The sequence below is a fragment of the Brienomyrus brachyistius genome, chromosome 3 (assembly GCF_023856365.1).
Source record: "Brienomyrus brachyistius isolate T26 chromosome 3, BBRACH_0.4, whole genome shotgun sequence".
Lineage (NCBI taxonomy): Eukaryota > Metazoa > Chordata > Actinopteri > Osteoglossiformes > Mormyridae > Brienomyrus > Brienomyrus brachyistius.
In genome coordinates this window covers 33,080,215-33,101,372 of record NC_064535.1, presented here as the reverse complement: position 1 = coordinate 33,101,372, position 21,158 = coordinate 33,080,215, and the positions used below count along the sequence as shown (strand labels likewise).

The window sequence follows — 21,158 nt, the reverse complement described above, 5'->3', positions numbered from 1 at the left end:
AACACCATGGACAGAAAGTATAGGTTTGGCAATGCCAAAACAACCCACTCAATGCTATGTCCTTCTCGGTGCAGGTGGGGGCTTCATCTATCCATGAGAAAGTGCCATGGGGAGATGCCACTTTAACGCAGCTAAAAGGTAAAGCTGCTCAGTGGCTGTTATAAGATGTTGGGAGCCTCATGGCGGCGCGGCGGTCAGCGCTGTTATAAGCTGTTGGGCGCGGCATGGCGGCGCGGCGGTCAGCGCTGTTATAAGCTGTTGGGAGCGGCATGGCGGCGCGGCGGAAAGCGCTGTTATAAGCTTTTGGGCGCGGCATGGCGGCGCGGAGGTCAGCGCTGTTATAAGCTGTTGGGCCCGGCATGGCGGCGCGGCGGTCAGCACTGCTATTAAGCTGTTGGGGGCGGCATGGCGGCGCGGCGGTCAGCGCTGTCATTAAGCTGTTAGGCGCGGCATGGCGGCGCGGCGGTCAGCGCTGTTATAAGCTGTTGGGCGCGGCATGGCGGCGCGGCGGTCAGCGCTGTTATTAAGCTGTTGGGCACGGCATGGTGGTGCAGCGGTCAGCACTGTTATTAAGCTGTTAGGCGCGGCATGGCGGCGCGGCAGTCAGCGCTATTATAAGCTGTTGGGAGCGGCATGGCGGCGCGGCGGTCAGCGCTGTTATAAGCTGTTGGGAGCGGCGCGGCGGTCAGCGCTGTTATAAGCTGTTTGGCGCGGCATGGCGGGGCGGCGGTCAGCGCTGTTATAAGCTATTGGGAGTGGCATGGCGGCGCGGCGGTCAGCGCTGTTATTAAGCTATTGAGCGCGGCATGGCGGCGCGGCGGTCAGCGCTGTTATTAAGCTGTTAGGCGCGGCATGGCGGCGCGGCGGTCAGCGCTGTTATTAAGCTGTTGAGCGCGGCATGGCGGCGCGGCGGTCAGCGCTGTTATTAAGCTGTTAGGCGCGGCGGTCAGCGCTGTTATAAGCTGTTGGGAGCGGCATGGTGGCGCGGCGGTCAGCGCTGTTATAAGCTGTTGGGAGCGGCTTATGACAAGGATTGGAAATGAGTAACAGCTGTGCTGTTGGTGTGAGAATAGTACAGGCAGATGGTGGAAACATTAAAGCTGAAGACTGACCATAATTCATGCAGAGCAGCCAACCTTATCATTGGCCAGTAATATGTTTAGAAATTCTTAGTGACAGGGGAGGGGGCACTTTGGAACCAATCAGGTGTCAGCTGGGGCCGGTGTACTTGTGGCCCCGCCCTTGTAAACACTCCAGATTATAACTACTACGGGGTCTAATTCATGTAACTTCTGAGCATTATTCATAAATACAGTTAATTGTATTAAAATATTGTTTCATTTTTTTATTTAATTTTTTTTATTTAATGAGACAACAGTTTTATTAAAATGAACATAGATGTTTACAGCTCAATACATTTTTAGTTTTACTGAATTCAAAATGAACCAACGTAACTGGTTTGAGAAAGATGGCTTTTTAGACTTTTTTCTTTCCACAATCCATTTCATGACAGGAAGATGCCTGGGAGATTGAGGGAGAGGATGCACTTACAGACAAGTAACTGACAGCTGCACACATATTACAGGGACTCAATAGTATCAGATGCTCCGTTTGAGGATGTAAGGCCTCCTGGACTTGCTGCTGAGAAGGTGCCGTTTCAGGATGTATGGCGACTTCTGCTTTAGCTGAGACTCATTGTTTTCTATCTGATGTGGATTGAGGTATTCTAGGTCAACCTGAACATGTCATAATGAAACACATCCATTAATAAACACTTGATCGTCTATGAAACGTATAGAACTTAGCAGTGGATTAATCGGCTACAATATTAATCCTTAAAAGAGAAGAAGTATAAATTAAAAATTAACAAGAGGATTTTTATTATCTGCTGTTTATTAAAAGTAAGGAAGAATCTGAAATAGAACTACGATACAATTGATGTTTTATGTAAAGTAAAAAAGAACCACAGTGAAAAATAAGCTCTGGATCAGCAGGGAGAGTTGGGGTGTGACTATTAGGATCAGCAGTGTGAATGGGGGTGTGGCTATTAGGATCAGCAGTGTGAATAGGGGTGTGGCTATTAGGATCAGCAGTGTGAATACGGGTGTGGCTATTAGGATCAGCAGTGTGAATGGGGGTGTGGCTATTAGGATCCGCAGTGTGAATGGGGGTGTGGCTGTCAGGACCACCAGTGTGAATATGGGTGTGGTGCTCAGGATGAGCAGTGCAAAAATGGGTTTTTGCTCAGGATTGGCAGTGTCAGTGGGGGTGTGGCTTAGGATCATCAGTGTGAGTGGAAGTGTGGCAATCAGGATCGGCGTTATGAATGAGAGTGCGGCTGTCAGTATAGTGAGGTGCAGCAGTGTCATTGGGGGTGAGGCCCCTCACCTCTGAGCGGTGCAGAGTCCTACAAAGGTTCTGTAGGTTGTACTGCCCACCTACAGCCTCAGGCAGCAGCAAGAAGCGCTTCTGGGGCTGAGGGGTCTCCTCGGACAGCAGCAGCTCTTTCCAGAGGCCCCTCTGCCTGCAAACATCCCTCAAAGTGTCCTGCTGAAATGGACGGGTCTGTTTGCTCACCTGGAAACAGCACCCATAATATCATTTTGCATCATGCTGGAATGTATCCACATGGTTCTTTTTGAAAATAAACCATTCCCCCTTTCTAACCCTCTAAACTGGTTAAACACAGCTTAATCTGGACTGTCCCCATCCCCACAACCAAGGCTTACCTGAGTAAAGTAAGGTGAAGTTTAACAATAACTGGGTCTTTGTGATTATTCATTATTGTGCTTTTTTTCCATACATGTATGTAAACAGGGTTGCACAGCATGCACTGCTGATCAATTTAGCAGCTCCATGAATTTATGCTTTTGGAGAAGCTAAGCTCCAATGCTAAGATCTCATTCCATGCCCTGAACCTCAACAGGTAGGGAAGGCTACCTTTGAAGAGAACATTTGGTTCAGTAAGTCTTCCTCTGCCAGCCTTTGCCTTTCATCATCTGTTAAACAAGCAAAAGATTTCAAAATACAGCAGTATGCCATATTCACATAATACCACCCAAGCCTAGACTAATAACTTTTTAACTGTTCATAAAAGTTTACCTGTTTCACGACACATCTTGCATTTGTGTTTGTTGCAATACATCTACCCTCTGCTCTTCTGATGGATTTCATTGCTGTAAGCAGCACCGTATGCATCGGCGTATGCATTGACATTTTTATTAAAACAATCAAATCTTAACAGCTATGCTGTCTAAAATTCATCCAAACGGCATGCAGCACAGATCCTGAAAAAAAAAGTTTAATTTTCTATGTGGGTGGAAACAAAGAATGAAATTCAAGTCTTCATTATAAAATTGTAATTACTGCTGTTGATATTTGATGTTGGATCGGGAAAAACAGCGACTTGTCTTATTGTTCTAAGCTAGTTTTCTTATAATAAAATCTGGTAAACATATATAGCAAATTAAGAATAAAAAGTACCAAACTTCAGTATTTTGACGTCTATAATTTAATACATTTAATAAACTTTAAAACAATTAAATCCAACCAATATAAAAAAAACATACTAAATGTGCAATAAATACATTGAAATGATCCTGGCATTCAGTTTCACAGTTGTGTTGTTTGAAAACTAAAATATTTTGTCTTCTGTATAGTTTTAGTAGCAAATCATCCTTGGTCCTTGGTTCTACTTTTTTCTAATTTCTACTTCTGTTTTACTTTAAAGAATCATTGTTATTAAAAATGTTTTTGAAGCATCCTCATTTTACCACAAAGCACAAAATCATTCAATCTATTCATCTTATCAAAGCATCATCACTCTGTCTCCAAGCCCTCACGGGATCTGCACAAAGTCTAGAAAACAATGTGAAACACCTACCAGAAAACACTCCAGCATTGAGTGAAAAGAGGAAAACAACCCAAAGCAGCAGGAACCTCATCTTGTCAAATGCACTGTCTCTGTGTTTCAAAGGTGGTGAGCAGAGGGCCACACTCCCGGCTCTCTGTGATCCAGCCTGCTTGTTGTTTGCATGCAGCGTAAGAGAGAGAGGAGTCCATTCCCTGCGTTTATAGGCAGCAGAATGATGTCAGACCTTCACGCCACCCCCAGGAAGCCTCCACCTGAAACATATGAATGATGCCCATGTGAAGTCTCACTTCACTGACTCATTGGGACAAACATTTCTCGCACATCATAGAACCGGCCATAGGCCTTCCTTTGAAACTGTGAAATTGTTTCACGTTCACATTTGATACAGTTAGAATACTTATGTGTATATTTGCGGTGCTTTGACACTTCTCCTTGCATCATGCTCCCAATGTCCTCTGTTTTGCAAAGCAAAATGGTCGCCCTATTGTTAAGTAAATAATTTCTATAATCATCTTGAATTTTTTTATTCAAGATGCAGAGGCATTGGTGCATTTTTTTTTGGGCTGAAATGAGAGGGATCCAAAGGAGCAAAACTTAAGTTGTATCCTGATCTGTTCACTACTTAACTGCGAATAACCCCACCCTGCACTTCTGGATTATTATGCATACAATGATGCTGATTGTACTTTTATTTTGGTGGAATTATTTGCTTTTGAGACATGAGTTAATTGTTCTGGGTGAGTTATAGGTTTGTGCAGCTAAACAATGGTGTTGTTCAATAGGCATGAACTGTTTTGGGAAATGTTCTTATATTCTTGAGAATGTTAAGCATGTTTCATGAAATGCGCCAAAGCAATCATCAAAAATAGTAATCCAGTAGTCTCAGAACAGACTCATACCACCAAAACACTAGCACTTAATTTCTTTCTAGAAGAACATTATATCACACGTAAAACAAATGGCCTAGAAAACACTAACAACAGACAGCATCAAATATAATATAATGTGGATCATCAGTAAAGGATCATCTATAAAGTGACAGAAGTCATTTAATTTTTCACAAACATTGTAGTTCTACATAGAACATTTCTTCACTCAATAAAATGTCCAGGAACGAACAGACGATGTTGCAGTATATTTCAATGACCATCATTTCTTACTGTGGTGTAATTAATGAATATTCATTAACAATTAAAAAGCAAATTTGAAAAAATGCGGTATTTCGGGATATATATATATTTATATATGTGTTGTGTGTGTGTGTGTGTGTGTGTGTGTACGCGCAGCATGTTTTGTTCCTGTAGTAATGTTTATAGTAATGTAGTCATTCAATTTTGAATGTATTTTTAACAGTTTTGATAACAGTAAGCAGGTGAGAAATGGTGGATTTTGAGTGAGAAAGGAATCTATGAATTCTGAGGCAATTAGTCATTGGATGCATTTTGTATGAAAGCAATGAGAAATGATTCACCTATTTAGCTCACATACACTGCTGTTATGACAGCTGTGTGACGAGTTTTGAGAAAATGACTTCAGTATGCAGAATGTATCCATGTAGCCATTACACCTGCAGGACCTTTTATCACACCCCACCATCCCAAAGGTGTTTCACTCATTCATGGACTTTGTCTTGATCCTTAACCACAGCTTATACCTACCTTTTAGCATGTATGCCCACTCTTTCCATTTTCAGTAATGTTAGCATGCCCAGGGGGGTTGGGCAGCCAGTTCACCTTGGACCCCCCAGAAGTTTCTTTTCTCCTCACTTAGGAGTTTTTGGTTCCTCTCCTCCTTTGTCATCTTGCTTTCTTTATTTTATTTCTTTCATTCCTTGTTCCCATTCTGCATTACTCTCTCAAACTTTTATTACAAGAAAATACGAAAAATATTTAAAACAAACTGACTGGTTTTCAGTGTGTTATAGCTTGTAGTAACACAGTATTTAGCCACAAAGGCTGAAACTATTGGTTTTGAATAAGACATCTGGTCTGTCTTTAGTGCATTGTGTTGGAATTCTATTTACTAATGTCAGAACCTGAATTGCTCTTGGTGTCTTTCGATTGTGTTAAGCTTAACCTGAGTCTTGCTCAGTTTGTGAGAGGTTTCATGCAATGTCTGCTCCTCGTTTCAATCTTCTGTTGTTTCACTGCACAGTGAAAACTTTCACAGGAGTCGCTTTTGACAATATACATTCATATTCCCTTTGAAACCATAATAAATACAGCCAAGAGGTGCTCATTCATGTTGTGATTCTCTGGAAGTCTATGGAAGACTCTTGTACGCTTTGTCTAAATGGACAATAGACAGAAGCTTATTGGTCAATATGCTCTGATTACGTATTTTTGGAGCCTGTCCAAATGCCTGAGAGCCAGGCTTCTCTGCATGGTGATTGGGTGATGTCTTGACAAAATAAGAAAAAATACCAATAACGTTAATGCTCATGACTGAAAAGTAACAAATGCTGTCGAAAGTATTGGCTCAGAGTATTCATTCTCATAAAGGGACATGGCCAGATCTAGTGGCAAGGGGGGGTAATGCACACCCAAATTTCTGCTCTGCCCACCCAATTGGTCACCTTCAGCCTGCACCATCTGAATCTGCACAATAACGTTTATTTGTCCCATCAAATATTCTGCGAAGCATTTGTAGTCGCCTGTGAAAGTGGGAATGTTTCCTTATTCTTATAAAAGTTCCTATTTGTTATATTTTGCTGTAATGTTGTGTTGAATAAGGATCTTTGCTAGCAGTTAACTCTTATACAGTTAGCTAGCTAGCTAACATTTCTGTTGGTTAGTCTTACTACAACAGTACAGTGGAACCCCTGTATCGGCTGATTAGGAATCCAGTGTAATTAGTTAGTAGATAATCAGGTCTCGGTATAATCGATAAATGAAACTTTATCACAGGTATGTAAGTACACATAAAACAAGTCATTTATAGTGCTCACTGCTACTCAGTATATCAGCGCCGGGCTGCCAACCTTGGTCAGCTGGCTGGAGTGAGATTCTCAGTTCAAAACAATTCTGCACATGCATGTAACAGTTTTTTTTTACCTTATTAAATAGCAATATGTATTAATAATAATCTGTAGGGTTTCCAAACTACCCCAAAGCTTTTGATGTCACTAATTATAGGTTTATGATGGACTAATATATATTTGCCATAATACTTCTTGCATGAGAACCTGAAAGCCTGAGTGTCATGACAAATGCGTCAGTTGAATAAGTATAAATAAAGTTGCCTGGTTAGACTGACCACCTGCTATAATTCGATTAAATACGTCATTCAAAACCGTAAACAACATGCAACAATTTCTGCTTCCCAAATCAAAGTTTGCTACCAGCAGTTCAGTTACAGCTGCTCATAGCTTTAATAACCAAGCTTTGGGCTTGTGACATAACTCTGCTGATCCCAGGATTTGAACTGGTGACCTTCTAATGACAGACAACACTCCCCCTCCCCCCACTTGAAGGGTTCTGCTTCCTGTGCTGTTGGATGATTCTCCCACCCCATGCCCATCATTACCCCCCCACCCCCTCCAAAAAGGCCACACTGTCCCCATCAAAGTACACCATGACCTGGTCTTGTTTTCTCACCATGATGTCAGCTGGAAGATGGAGGTTCTGTCAGCAAAACTGAGAACATCCAGAGCTACAGCAACTTGAGTAATGATGGCAATTACATGGACAAGATAGAAATCGCAGGCATTGCTCTTCCAGAAGCGTCCATGTTAGCAATAAGCACAACCCTCTGATGAGCTGTCATCTGAGCCATAACGGGGCAGGGGAGGTGTGCAACCCCACCCTCAGCAGTCACACCCTAACCCTAACCCCACCCTCGGCAGTCACACCCTAACCCTAACCCCGCCCTCGGCAGTCACACCCTAACCCTAACCCCGCCCTCGGCCGTCACACCCTAACCCCGCCCTCGGCAGTCACACCCTAACCCCGCCCTCGGCAGTCACACCCTAACTCTAACCCTGCCCTCGGCAGTCACACCCTAACCCTAACCGTGCCCTCGGCAGTCACACCCTAACCCTAACCCCGCCCTCGGCAGTCACACCCTAACCCTAACCCTCTCACCTCGCTGAAGGAAGCTTGCCTGTTTGTTTGTGTACTGAGGGGATCCAGCAAAGCATGTAATCCGTGATATTAAGGAGCAGCTTTATTTGTATGTGTGCAAAAGCTAAAACAAAATGTCGGACTCTAATTTTCTCTGGTCCCTCAGCTATTCTGAACACACAACAACTGCTGTTAGTTCCCTGCATTGGCTTCCCGTTAGGTTCAGGAATGACTTCAAAGGTCTAACACCTGCTTATCTGCAGAATTGGTCTCAATCTTTAAATTTCAATTGATGACCTGTTACTTCAGTTTAACTTAACCTAACCCTAACCCTAATCCACAACCTAACAAACCCTAACTATGGCTGCTGGTGCTGCTGTACATGCAATTTATTATTTACTATGCTTGTACATTAATGTGTTAATGCATATTCTGACCATCCATTCTCTCTGCCTTCCCACATGTCTGAATATTGCCAGAGGTGGGCACCATCTGAGTTGGAGTCCTGGTTCAATCCCATGGAGGGATGACATCATAGATGGGACTTACAAAATGTAACGTCGTGCATGTAGCCTTCAATCTGCCACCCTACACAGGCCAGCCTGGAGATCGGAATCACTCATGGACTTTGGCTTGACCTTAATCACAGCTTATACCTACCTTTTAGCAAGCAAGTCCACTCTTTCTGTTTTCAGCAATGTTAGCATGCCCAGGGGGGTTGGGCAGCCAGTTCACCTTGAACCTCCAGAGGATTTTTTTTCTCCCTACTTGGGAGCTTTTGGTTCCTCTCCTCCATTGTGACCTGGCTTTCTTAATTTCTTTGTCTTTCCTTTTCTGTGTTTTTGTGTTATTCTGTCTTAATACGATTGTAATATATCACAACACACGCATGAAATGCGCTTGAAGTGACACTGCTGTGCAAGGTGCTATACTGTATAAAAATAAATTGAATTGAATCTTAAAACTGAACAATAAAAAAAAGGGTTTTAGTTGATATTCTAACATGTACATTGTAATCAATGCATAGATAGTTCTTAAATACTGGCTTAAGTTCATTCCTCCCTTGTGTCTTCAGTGATGGTTTCAGGAAAAGGTCCTAAAAGCAGATGAGTGAGTCACCATGAAGCAAATAGGCCACAGAAACACCCTTTCAGGTCTTGTGAATGAGGTCATCTTATCATTTTCTTCGATAGCTTCCCATTGTCTGAATACTTTGGTGTGAACAATCATTTCTGAAGGAGATGATGCCGCTATATCTCTATTTGGAGTCCATATCCATTATGAGATTCATCATACTTGTAAAATGTGACTGTTACTTCTATTTTGCTTGGTTCCACTAAAATAATTCATGTTACTAACCAGTTCAGTCAGTTTACTGGTTACAAGTATATTCTAAATATTATATGCATATTTAAAATGATACATTGATAATCAATGCTTTCTCTCTGCCCAGTTCAATCACAAAATGCTACTACACATTTCAAGATGATATCTTGTCCTGTTTCATTTTTTTCCGGTATTGGACAAACCGTATCCCCTTATACGTCACAACCTTGTAGCGTCTAATTGGAACTGTTGTTTAAATTGTTAGCTTCCTTGTCCGTGCTGCAGGTAGTATTGAATCAATAGTGGCTGTTAATAAAGAGAGCAACTTACAGTTTATAAGAGCTGTCATCTCCTTTATTAAAATGACTATGCATTCGCCACAGTACGTTTATTTCTGCTCCTTTATATCTGTTGTGCTTTGCTCTGGGAAATGTTCTGCTGGAAACCATGGCCTCTAGCATTCATGTAGATGTTACTTTGAGATACACTAGCTACCTATACACCGAGTGCACCCCTTCATGGCAGTGGTGTTCCCTGATGGCACCCTGCCACGCTGCAATGGTTTGAAGACCAGGAAAGAGAATTCAAGGTGTTGATCCAAATTGCCCAGATCTCCATCCAATCAAGCATCTGTGGGATGTGCTGGACAAACATATCTGATTTATTACAGGACTTAATGCTATCGTCTGGGTGTCAGATACCACAGGACACCTTCAGAGGACTTGTGGAGTCCATGCTTCAATAGATCAGAGCTGTTTTGGTGGCACGGTGGGGGGGGGGGGGGGGGGACCTACACAATATTTAGCAGGCGGTATTAATGTTTTGGCTGGTCAGTATATGTACCTAGTCAAAGTGACACATTGAATTGATTTATGCAGTATATGTTTACACTGTCCAGTGTGAATAATCAATATTTGCATCCTGATGTAAGTGAACATGAGCTTGAGAACAGTTTGTGCAGGAATGTCTGTATTCAATGTATTCATTGTTGTGCAGGAGTTAATCAGCTAATGTAAGCACTTTTCTAGTTTCCAGCTGACCTAAAATCACTATGGACTATGCTTTACAAATACTGTCTCACAAACATTGTATAGCCCCTGCTACTGTAGTACATAATATAATAGTACATCCATTAAGCAAACATGATCATCCATTCATGCATCATGACAAGCGACATTCTAATGCCAGAGATGATAATTTATCTGACAGTTTCTCATGAATCGTAGGATGACATCAAGTGATCTTCAAAAGGAATGGGAAACGTTAAATGCAGGTGTGAAGCGCACTGCTAGGACAGTTCGTATTAAGCTCCTAGAAGCAGGACTGAAGTCCTATACAGCAAGGCTGAAGTCCTTCATCAATGAGAGGCAGAGCAGTGCCACACTGGAGTTTGCAAAAAGATCTATATTTTACCCTGAAGCACACCCATAAACTGAGAAATGAATGAAACAAAAAAATGTTTGCCATGGTCTCTTAATTTTTTCCAGAGCTGTATATTTGGTTTTTTCCATTGGACAATGTCTTATGTTTACTCTTCTCCAGATGACATATTTATGTTCTATCTTTAAAATAGGACTGACTGTTTGAAATTTGTGCCATTGAGGGCTGAGGGCTGACGGAGCAAAGAGTCTGTTAACACTAAAATATGTGGTTTGGACCCAGTCAGGGGTCACAGAAGATTTAGGGCATGAATCTTTCTGAAGGTCAAGTATAATAAGTGACAGTCTGGATATTTAAGTACAAATCATGTCCGCTTCAATGCACTGCACTGGACTGGCCAGAATCTGGTGGGGCACTTCAGCTGGAGATATTCTGCAGCTTCTCATGGTAACGCTGAACACCAGAGAGCGACTTTGCATTGTTTCAGTTACACTGTTCTTCTCTTCATTCATCATGTTCTTCTTCTTGGCATTCACATTACTGACAGTCGCTCCTGGTCCACAAACCCCACAGCAGGTATCGAAAATGCCCAGCAGCGCATGCATTTCTTAAGGATACTCGGGTAGCAAAATCTGAGTGAACGGCTGCTAGTGACCTTTTACAGAAGCACCACTGAGTGCATCATAACTTACGGCATTGCAGTGTGTTATACTGGGTGCTCAGCAGCAGGGAAAAGGCCCTTCAGAGGATCACAAACACTGCAGAAGAAATTACTGGCTGTCTGCTTGCCACCCTCAATGTTATTGCGAAGAGTCGCATTCTCTCCAGGGTCAACAACATCATCACGGACTGCTCCCATCTCTTTGAACTGTTACCTTCTGGCAGAGGTTATGGTGCAATAAAATCCAGAACTAACAGATTCACAAATATTTTTTTTCCATATGCAGTCACCTACCTTAACAAACATCTCAAGAACATCTTTCTATATAGCACTTTATTTTAGCACCTTATCCTGCATTTTCTCTGCACTTTGAGATGTAATCCTCATAGCCATTTTCATAGCATGTGTTATATTTCTACTTTTTAAGGATGTATGTATTTATTTATTTATTTATTTATTTATTTATTTATTTATTTATGCTGTCTTATGCACTATTTTGGAATTGCGTCTTTGGAGTGACAATAAAGGCATATTTCTTTATATGAGTCCAAACATTAATACACTGGCTGCTAAAATAAGTATGGCTGTATTCGCATGTTTAGAAAATGCTAATGACTGACTGTAAGAAACATTAAATACAGAAAGTTAGATATAGAATGTTAAATACAGAAAGCGCTTTGAAGATGACTGGGCTGGTTAGCAGGTGGTTTTGGAAAACTCCAGTGATTCTCATGTAATGACAGCAACATGTCATGTGTTCTGACTCATTGTGCTTTTGCGCTTAACCTTCACCCTGTCAGTCACTTTGTTATGGTAAAGAGACTGTTTCGCAGGGTGTTCCACTGGCAGGTTCTATGTGGGACACCTTCTAGGCTGCCTGTGACCCTGTACTGAATAAGTGGTTGAAATATCAATTACGTTTAGTTACATCCCAGGGTTCTATCATTTTGGAGCAGTATTGCTGCCACCTGGTGGCAATGTATAGTCATGGTCCTAAGTTTTTTACTTTTAGGTAACCTTTAGTCTCAGGCTTTTACCTTCCTGGCTTATACAATAAAGATAAAATATAATAAAGCTTAAATGTCATAGGTGCAGGAAGTGTATTCATGGCAGGTCAACCTGTTGAGAAGAATGGGCAAAATTTAGTTATACTTTTCTTAATTTAACAAATGGAGAAAGGTCACACTTTGCATGATCAAATTGTATTGATTTTGTCAGATGTCTCCACACAGACACATTTCAGCTTAATGCTTCCTTCAGTGTGCTGATGATAGTGTGTGCTTCCAGACTTCAAATAGACACACTGATGACCACATCCTCCTAGACAGATCAGTGAAATGATTAATCAGCCTTGGACCAGAGTTCACAGAAAATACACACACACACACACACACACACACACACACACACACAGACACACACACACACACACACACACACACACACACACACACACACAGACTAGTACTCACATCTTCGTGATGACCGTCCATTCATTTGTATGGGAAAAACCAAAATCCAAGAATGACGACCCTAATCCCAAACCAGCCCTAACCTTAACCATAAGTAACTAAACAAAATACAACACTTTTGGCATGTTTAGTTTTTTGATTCAGTCACAGATTTTTATAAAATTGAAGTTATCCTTATGAGAACCAGAAAGATGGTCCCTAGAACATCATAACAGGTGTTTATCAAATGTCCCCACAACGTAAGATATACCTGGACCACACATACACACGCGCAAACTACTATTAATGAATAATACATAAAATATGCCCGTTTTCCTTTAGATAATCCATGCATATCAATGCAAATCACAGGTATCTGCATGCATTTTGACCAATCAGGTGGTGGTGACGCAACCAGCTCCGTTTAGTCAGGCTTTCGACCTGCTAGTAAGCAGAGCCACACCAGCTTGGCTATGGCTCAGGTACGGCTCACGTATTTGACAATGGAAAACCATCACTTTGCTGTACCGCTTGGGTACAGCTTGGTACTCGGTAGCAGTGGAAAAGCGGCATAAAAGTCTAAATGTGTGATCAGGTATCTGTGTATTATTTTGGTGTTATTGTGGCACAAATCTGATGACCAGCCTACAGAGAACTTGAGATATGAGGAAGTTTTAAACTTTCTCCAGAGGTTAATTATTGCTTAACAATAAGGAAGCACCTTGGAATAACAGCCTGTGAACTTGGGAACCTCCGGTAAACAATGAGATGATTCTCTACAAAGAGCAAAGCAACGGGAGGCATAAAGCGTTTGAAATATGAATATGAAAAAGAACGTTTAATGCATCATATGAAAGTAAGTGTCTACATTTATTATTTCTGATTCAAAATGATACATTTATTTAAAGTAAATTGAATATACAGTACGGCAGCCAAAGAAATGGATGTTTATATGATCTTTGGAGAGGTTTGGGAACTGAAGAGGAGTCCATCTAGCCTTCCAACTACGCATAAGTAAATTTCTGGAGAACAGAAGATATTTCTTGTAGTTTTTATTGTGGTTTTTTAAATTAGCATATGTTCTAATGTCAAATTGTGTTTTTTGTTCTTAGCAAAAGTATACTATTTACCCAGATAAATAGCTTTAAACATTTCTACTGACTGCCTAAGACTTTTGCAAAGTACTGTGTGTGTGTGTGTGTGTGTGTGTGTGTGTGTGTGTAATACATATTTTTTCCCCCATTTTCTAAAGCTAATTACAGGTAAACCTATATATTCTAACATGGAAGTTGAAGACCGAATAGGAATTCTGAAATTTGTTTTAATTGTTATCAGTGGCATCTTTGTGGTAAGTGAGGGGTGTTTCCTGCTGTTTTGTCTTTTGTTTTGTCCAGTAAACAGTTGAGTTTTATCTCATTTTATCTCAAACACTGTAATCTATTCATAGTATATTATTAATTAAGGAAAAATATTAGTAGACTTCAGTATTTACCGATTTTCTATTTGGTGTTTTAATATTCCCATTCAGATACTTGGGATGGCCATTTTTGGATGTGGAGCGTGGATTTTATTTGACAAAAGCAATTTCATTGCAATTATTAGCAATGGTAGGTGTTATTTTCTTCCAGGAGCAAGTGCATATAATGAAAAAGTGTTATAAAAGATATGATATGAGCTGCTGTTTGTTTTTGGTAGAGGATTCTGTGAGATTCCTTTCTGGGGGGTTTTTTGTTATCGGCCTGGTCGTGGCTGCCATCAGTCTCATTGGGTGCCTTGGAGCATTAAAGGAAATCAGGTGCTTTTTATTACTGGTAAGACAAAAAACTGAGCAATTATCAAAAAAATGTATAGAATCTGTACAGTACACTTGTGTTTGAATCGGTTTCTTGCACGTAAAATACATTACAATACAAAACATACAATAATTCATTGTAAGACGACTACATTTTTTCTTAAAACGCCGCTGTCTTATCTCACGTACACATATTCTGTGTATGCAAACATAGTGTATAATTATTGTGCACCTGTCTAGTACACAATGCACTGCATAATAGATGAATGCCATTTATGCTGTATACTTTACATGCTACCCTATTACATGTACACCACCTTTCAAAAGTTTGGGGTCACTTAGAAATTTCCTTGTTTTCCATGAAAACATACATGAAATGAGTTTTAATAGGAAATATAGCTAAATCAACAGCTGCATATATTTGATATCTGATGACTGGGCTGGCCATTTCATTATACACAGAATACCAGTTGACTTGCTGTTCCATTATACACAGAATACCAAAAAAAAAGTTTATGAAATGAATCTGCAAGTGGTGAAAGGTCATGTGACTATATATTACAATGATTATAATGTCAGATCAAATGTACAACAGAGTTGGCAGTATGGGCACACTGCTGGTCCCATGTCAGTAGGGTGCTGCACCCCCCCAGGCCTGGATACATGCAGTGATACAGTGCAGAAGGGAGTCATTTCATAACAGTTTTTGTCGCTGAGTATGGTTGTTGCATAGTTTGGAGCTGTGTTTGACTCATTATATCGTAGGACGACATTGGCTCCAATTAATCACCATCCACAGGGTATGGCATGACGTTGCAAAATGGAGTGATAGCTTTCCTTCTTCAAGATCCCTTTACCCTGTACAAATCTCTCACTTTACCATCAACAGAGCAGCTCCAGACAATCACATTGCATCCACCCTGCTTGACAGATGTTGTCAAGCACTCCTTCATCGTCTTTCCATTTGATCTACATAAGAACATAAGAAATTTACAAACGAGAGGAGGCCATTCGGCCCATCAAGCTTGTTTGGGAAGAACTTAACTAATAGCTCAGAGTTGTTAAAGTCTTATCTAGCTCTGATTTAATGGAACCCAGGGTTTTAGCTTGCGCTACACTAGCAGGAAGACTATTCCATACTCCAACTACACGCTGTGTAAAGAAGTTCTTCCTCAAATTCGTTTTAAAATGTTCTGCCGCTAATTTCCACAAAATCAGAAATCACAAGAAAATCTGTGTCTCACAAATGTTGTTCTTTGTGAATTAAACATCTCACACTTAGATTCATATATCCATTCCACTTTTTTCCAATGTCCCTCTGTCCAGTGTCTGTGTTCATTTGTCCATCTCAGTCTTTTCTTTTTATTGGTCATTGTGAGATACAACTTTTTCTTTGCAATTCTGCCTAGAAGGCCAGCATTCCGGAGCTGCCTCTTCACTGTTGACGTTGAGACTGGTCTTTTGCGGGTCCTATTTAATGAAGCTGCCAGTTGAAGACCTATGAGGCGCCTGTTTCTCAAGCTACACACTCTAATATATTTATCCTCTCACTCAGTTGTGCTCCCTCTCCTCATTCTGTTGCGGTTAGAGCCAGTTTGCACAGCTTTCTGAAGGGAGCAGTACACAGCATCGCATGAGATCTTCAGTTTCCTGCCAATTTCTTGCATGAAATAGCTTTCATTTCTCAGAACAAAAATAGACTGACGAGTTTCAGAAGAAAGTTCTTTGTTTCTGAGCATTTTGAGCTTGTAATGCAATAATGCAATAATGCACATAATACAATGTAATGCAATAATCCACAATTGATGATGCTGAATTCAGATACTCAATTATTCCATAGAAGGCCAGTTTTATTGCTTCTTTAATCAGTCCAACAATTTTCATCTGTGATAACATAATTGCTAAATGTTTTTCTAATGATCAAATAACCTTTTAAAATGAAAAACTTTCATTAGCAAACACAGCATTCCACTGGAACACAGGACTAATTGTTGCTGATAATGGGCCTCTGTAGACCTAAGTAGATATTCCATTAAAAACAGCTGTGATAGTCACTTAGTCAACATTAGCAATGTCTACACGGCATTTCTGATCAATCTGATGTTATTCTAATGAACAAAACAAAACAGCTTTTTTTAAAAAAGCAAGGACATTTCTAAATGACCCCAACCTTTTGAACAGTAATATAAATATATTTTCATTTATTTCTCTTTGTGGTATACTTTTGTATCTAGACTTCATGTATTTGTGTGTATAATATGTATAATACACTTCTATGATAAAGCAAAAACAAAATGGTTTACTATTTGTTTCTAACTTGATCAACATCTTGACTAATACTTTTCCTTTTTAGTACATGGCTGTTTTAATTGTCATCGTCTTAGGTCAAGGTTTACTCACAATAATTCTTCTAATAAAAAGAAAAGAGGTAAGACGAAATGGGTCTCCTGTCAAAGTGATATATTAGTGCAAATATTTTAAAGTCATAATGTATGCTTTGTTTAGACATGAATAATTTACTTCAAATCCATTCAATGAACGTATTACCAACACTGAACTATACTTACTTTGAAAGCTTTATTTTCTAGATTACCAGAACATTGTCAGAAGAAGTTGATAAAATAATTATGGATTATGGTAATGGAACAAACAGGGAAATGGAAATCAAATGGAACATTCTAGACATCATGCAGCTTTATGTATGTACACAGTGGTAATTGGTCCACAAATGTATGCGTTCTATAATACAAGTTGCAACTTAAATTTTGGTTGCTAAGCCAAGCTTTTTCACCTAGTGGACATGCTGTGGAAGAACCAACTACACTCAGTGGGAAAACAACAGCTACATAAAATCATGGCCAGAATGGAAGGTGTATCCCTGCTCATGCTTTAACACCACTAGCTGCCCACTCCTACCCGAGGACCCCTCCCATAGGTTTGGCAAAGGCGAAGAGGTGTTTAACATGGTATGTGAATTGTGACAGCTTGAGTTTCAATGTTCTGTTACTAAATCAGGAAATGGGTTTTGGTGTATTAAATGAAATTTCCTTTGTTGGGTGGACAGGGCTGCCAGACACACATGGAGGAGTGGATGTACCAAAATGGACTGGTGATGCTAGGCATGGACTTAGGACTGGTTCTCATTCAGGTAAAACAAAGTGTCACCTCATCCAAAGAGGCACCTAAGTACAATAAAACACAAGATAAGATAGATCTTTATTGTCGCTATTACAGAAATAATGAAAAACAGTAAAAGAAGCCATAGCATATATTTCATCACTATCCTGTACAATGTCATTTATTTATCTATAAATAATATATTTATCTATAAATAGAACAGAGATACTATATTCATTCTCATGAGTAAAAGGGCCAGTGGTTGCCTCTCCCACTTGGGGGTCCATCATAGAATCAGCCAGTGTGCAGCAGCGCCCCTGGAACAAGGGGTAGTGGTGGTGGTGGTGGGGGGGGGGGCGGTCGAATATGCTGGGCTTTGCTACAGTGAAAAGAAAAGAAGTGACCCTCATACATGGCCAGAAAGCGACCTGGGACTAGATGGGGTGGAATATGTGATGTACCCGAGGAAGTCGAAAGCGTCATATAAGATCGATCGATCAATCTATCATCTATCTATCTATCTATCTATCTATAGATAGATAGATAGATATACACACACACACCTCATTTTAGCATTTTATATATTTTAACACACGAAAGGCCTGATAAATATTGAATCTGGGCCAATGCAATTATTTCCCTTGTTTAGTTTGTATTCAGCATCGAAATACAAATCATAACTGAACGAATGTGAGTGTGCACATGCTGACCCTGACTGATTATTACTGTAGGTTTGTACTGGTGGACTGTCTTACAGACACTTCATACTGTTTATGCTACATATTTGCATAAACTCTGTGCTGGAATGAAAAGTATCTGAGAGCAGTTTGTGGCCCATATAACCCTAAGTAACTAAACAGAATAAGACCAGTCCTGAATGTACAAGCCTGGCTGATAGTTTCTGTAGTGCAATGGGACACAATAAACTGGTGGCCCTTTCATACACTTTGATGCTGTTGTATTTATATTACAAAGCAAAAGATAAAACAAAATGTATTTTCAGCAGTTACACTTGATTTACTCAAAACTTGGCTTTCAAGAATGAGACTAATTGTGTCCCTTTTGCAGGTGTTTTTGATTGTGCTCTGTCTCTACTTGTTTCGAAGCTTGGCACAGAAAGTGAAAAGCTAGTGTGAGAAGCTCAGGGTACGGCTTCACCTGCAAGCAGCACGCTGTCCAGAGCTGGGCTGGCAGGAGCCGGCGCAACACTCGTGCTGAGAGAAGAAACACGAAAGCCGTCCTTGACATTTCAAGTTGTAGACTTGACGTCAGTTATTCTCCTATTCTTTTATCTCTTACTTTAAATGCAAATTTCCACTATCTATGATTTAAGAAAATGTAATAAAGTTTAAAGAGACCCTGAATTGGACAGTTGGGTGTACAAAATGGAAGGATGGATGATTGTTGTATCCTCCCTTTGTGTGTCTTTTCACTTCTTGTCTGACCAATGATGTTCTGCCTGCTATGTTCCATCACTGGTTTGTTGAATCGATGATAACTCCACCACACTGCCACTCATCACCATTCTGGAGAACATTGCAGTGGCCTGAATTTATTGTTGCAGAAAAGTATGTCCCAATGGGCCCGTTTCATATTCAAGTTACTGCAATTATAACTGATAATTACATTAGCTGGACATTTATCAATGAACATGTTTCAAACTCAATACTCTGCTCCATAATATGATGAAAGTTCCTAAAATATTACACAAGGATTAGTGTCCAATAAATGGTGAAATCTGTGATACAGTATTTAGATATCACTGAGGGTTAAAAAATAGAGGATGGAGGATGGGGCCCAGGCCTCTACAGTGGTGACAGCTATTCCCAATGCAAACCCATGTTCATTAATGACGTAGAACTTGTGTTTTAATATGGGAAACTTCAGATAAGCTAAAGTAATCTGTTTGCTTTAATTTGAAAATATTCATAACTGCATTTAACAGATTTCTTAAAGATTAAAGGAAATGCTGGGATTATCTCCATGCCGACTGTATTACTACCCATGGCAGTATTTCTCCCCCATGGTAACATCCATTCTTCTGATAGCCTGTATGACTCCGCTACAGTACAGCGTTTGGATCCAGGAGCAAGAGTAGGTATAGCTGTGTGAATAAAAAGGAATAAAAATGTAATCATTTTTAAAGATTGATTGAGTAAATTAAATAAAACCTTGAACACAATGCTATTCTATTGATGAATGATACAGGCCCAGGAGAAGAGCCTGACTAATCTCTCATGGAGCGTGGCAGTCTGGATCTCGCTGGGGCTTCTGGCTGTCCTGCTCTTCTCCGTGGTCTTTATTATGCACTGCTTCTCTGTCACTGATGACAGATGCAGCCAATTCTTCACTGCATCAGATCACAGAGGCCGGATCACCAGCCAGGACAAGGATAAGAATGAGGCTGGCAAAAACGGCTATAGGAATCAGTCATTCTATAGATGTGGACAAGGGAATAGGCAGTTTTACAGTATCCAATATCCCCAGAACAGACCTGGTTTCCTTTGCGTGGGCAGAAAATATGCCTGCATGAACTTAAATATAGACTGTCAACTATTCTGCTTTACAAAGAGGAGATAGAATATATATTAGGACTGTTTATTGGTGCTGTAGTCAGTCTCGCAATTTCAAAACAGGATTAACAAGAATCATTAAACAGACCAAAACATATCAGACCTGATTTTTAACATTGTCTTTAAGCTGAGATCTTTGTGAAATTTTGCCAGTATTTTCCTATTTATAATACTCTCTGTGATAATGTTAAAACTAATTCATAAGTAAACATTTACACACTGAATATATACTTTTAGTTCTGGTTATGTTTTGCATTGGGGATAATCCCTGAGAGAAATGCAGTTGATGATCTCGTCCTGCAGCCGTGGTCTGCGGCGTTTGCAGTCACCTTCCCAGTCTATCACACGAGCCTTAATGTTTCCTTTGATACAGGTGATAAGTACAGTTGGGTTTATTCATTTTAACTTCATAATGAATTGAGATGTATACTCTGAATGGCATCTCCATAGTCAGGTCTGAACTTCTTGTGGTAAAATAGAGGTTTATAACAACCTCCATGTGACATATTTAAGTAAATGATTGTGTTTTGTGTTTACACAGTTTGTATGTATGCTACATAATACATAGAGTGCTGTCTACTGTTTATTAGAAACATTGAGTGTTTTTGCTGCAAAATACTCAGCAGGGTTGCATCTATTGCCTGGCTCTGCTGCTTAAGGTAAACCGAATATACAGTGATTTTGCCCCGTTTTGGGAAATAGTATTGCATTATGCAGTACTGCATGGGTGTGGAGCTTATATATTATATTGTTCTACTAGCGCAGGAGTTGTGTAGACGCTAGTCAGCACTAGAAACATACTGTTCAATGTTTCTAACAGCTATGAAAATTAAAAATTTTAGTTTTGGTATTTTTAGATTATCTAAAGACTTGCTTATCTCCAAACTGATGCATCTTAATATGATATTTACATATAAAGGGAA

At 40.2% G+C, this 21,158-nt stretch overlaps 2 protein-coding genes across 2 annotated transcripts; one reads left to right on the top strand and one right to left on the bottom strand.

Annotated features, from left to right (window-relative positions):
- Window positions 1–1,578: 1,578 nt before the first annotated feature.
- Window positions 1,579–3,982, bottom strand: LOC125738521 (neurotensin/neuromedin N-like). Its single transcript, XM_049007585.1, has 4 exons — window positions 3,884–3,982; window positions 2,941–2,999; window positions 2,389–2,577; window positions 1,579–1,736 (listed from the first exon to the last, which is right to left on the bottom strand). Exons 1-4 carry the CDS (start codon window positions 3,942–3,944, stop codon window positions 1,599–1,601), a joined length of 447 nt encoding a protein of 148 aa, XP_048863542.1. The 5' UTR covers window positions 3,945–3,982; the 3' UTR covers window positions 1,579–1,598.
- A 9,237-nt stretch (window positions 3,983–13,219) lies between these two features.
- si:ch73-139j3.4 (tetraspanin-19) lies at window positions 13,220–19,844 on the top strand. The gene is made up of 9 exons (XM_049007906.1): window positions 13,220–13,609; window positions 14,006–14,101; window positions 14,282–14,360; window positions 14,449–14,564; window positions 16,899–16,973; window positions 17,134–17,244; window positions 17,341–17,511; window positions 17,610–17,693; window positions 18,731–19,844. The coding sequence occupies exons 1-9, from the start codon at window positions 13,595–13,597 to the stop codon at window positions 18,791–18,793; spliced, it is 810 nt and encodes a 269-aa protein (XP_048863863.1). The 5' UTR covers window positions 13,220–13,594; the 3' UTR covers window positions 18,794–19,844.
- Window positions 19,845–21,158: the final 1,314 nt, after the last annotated feature.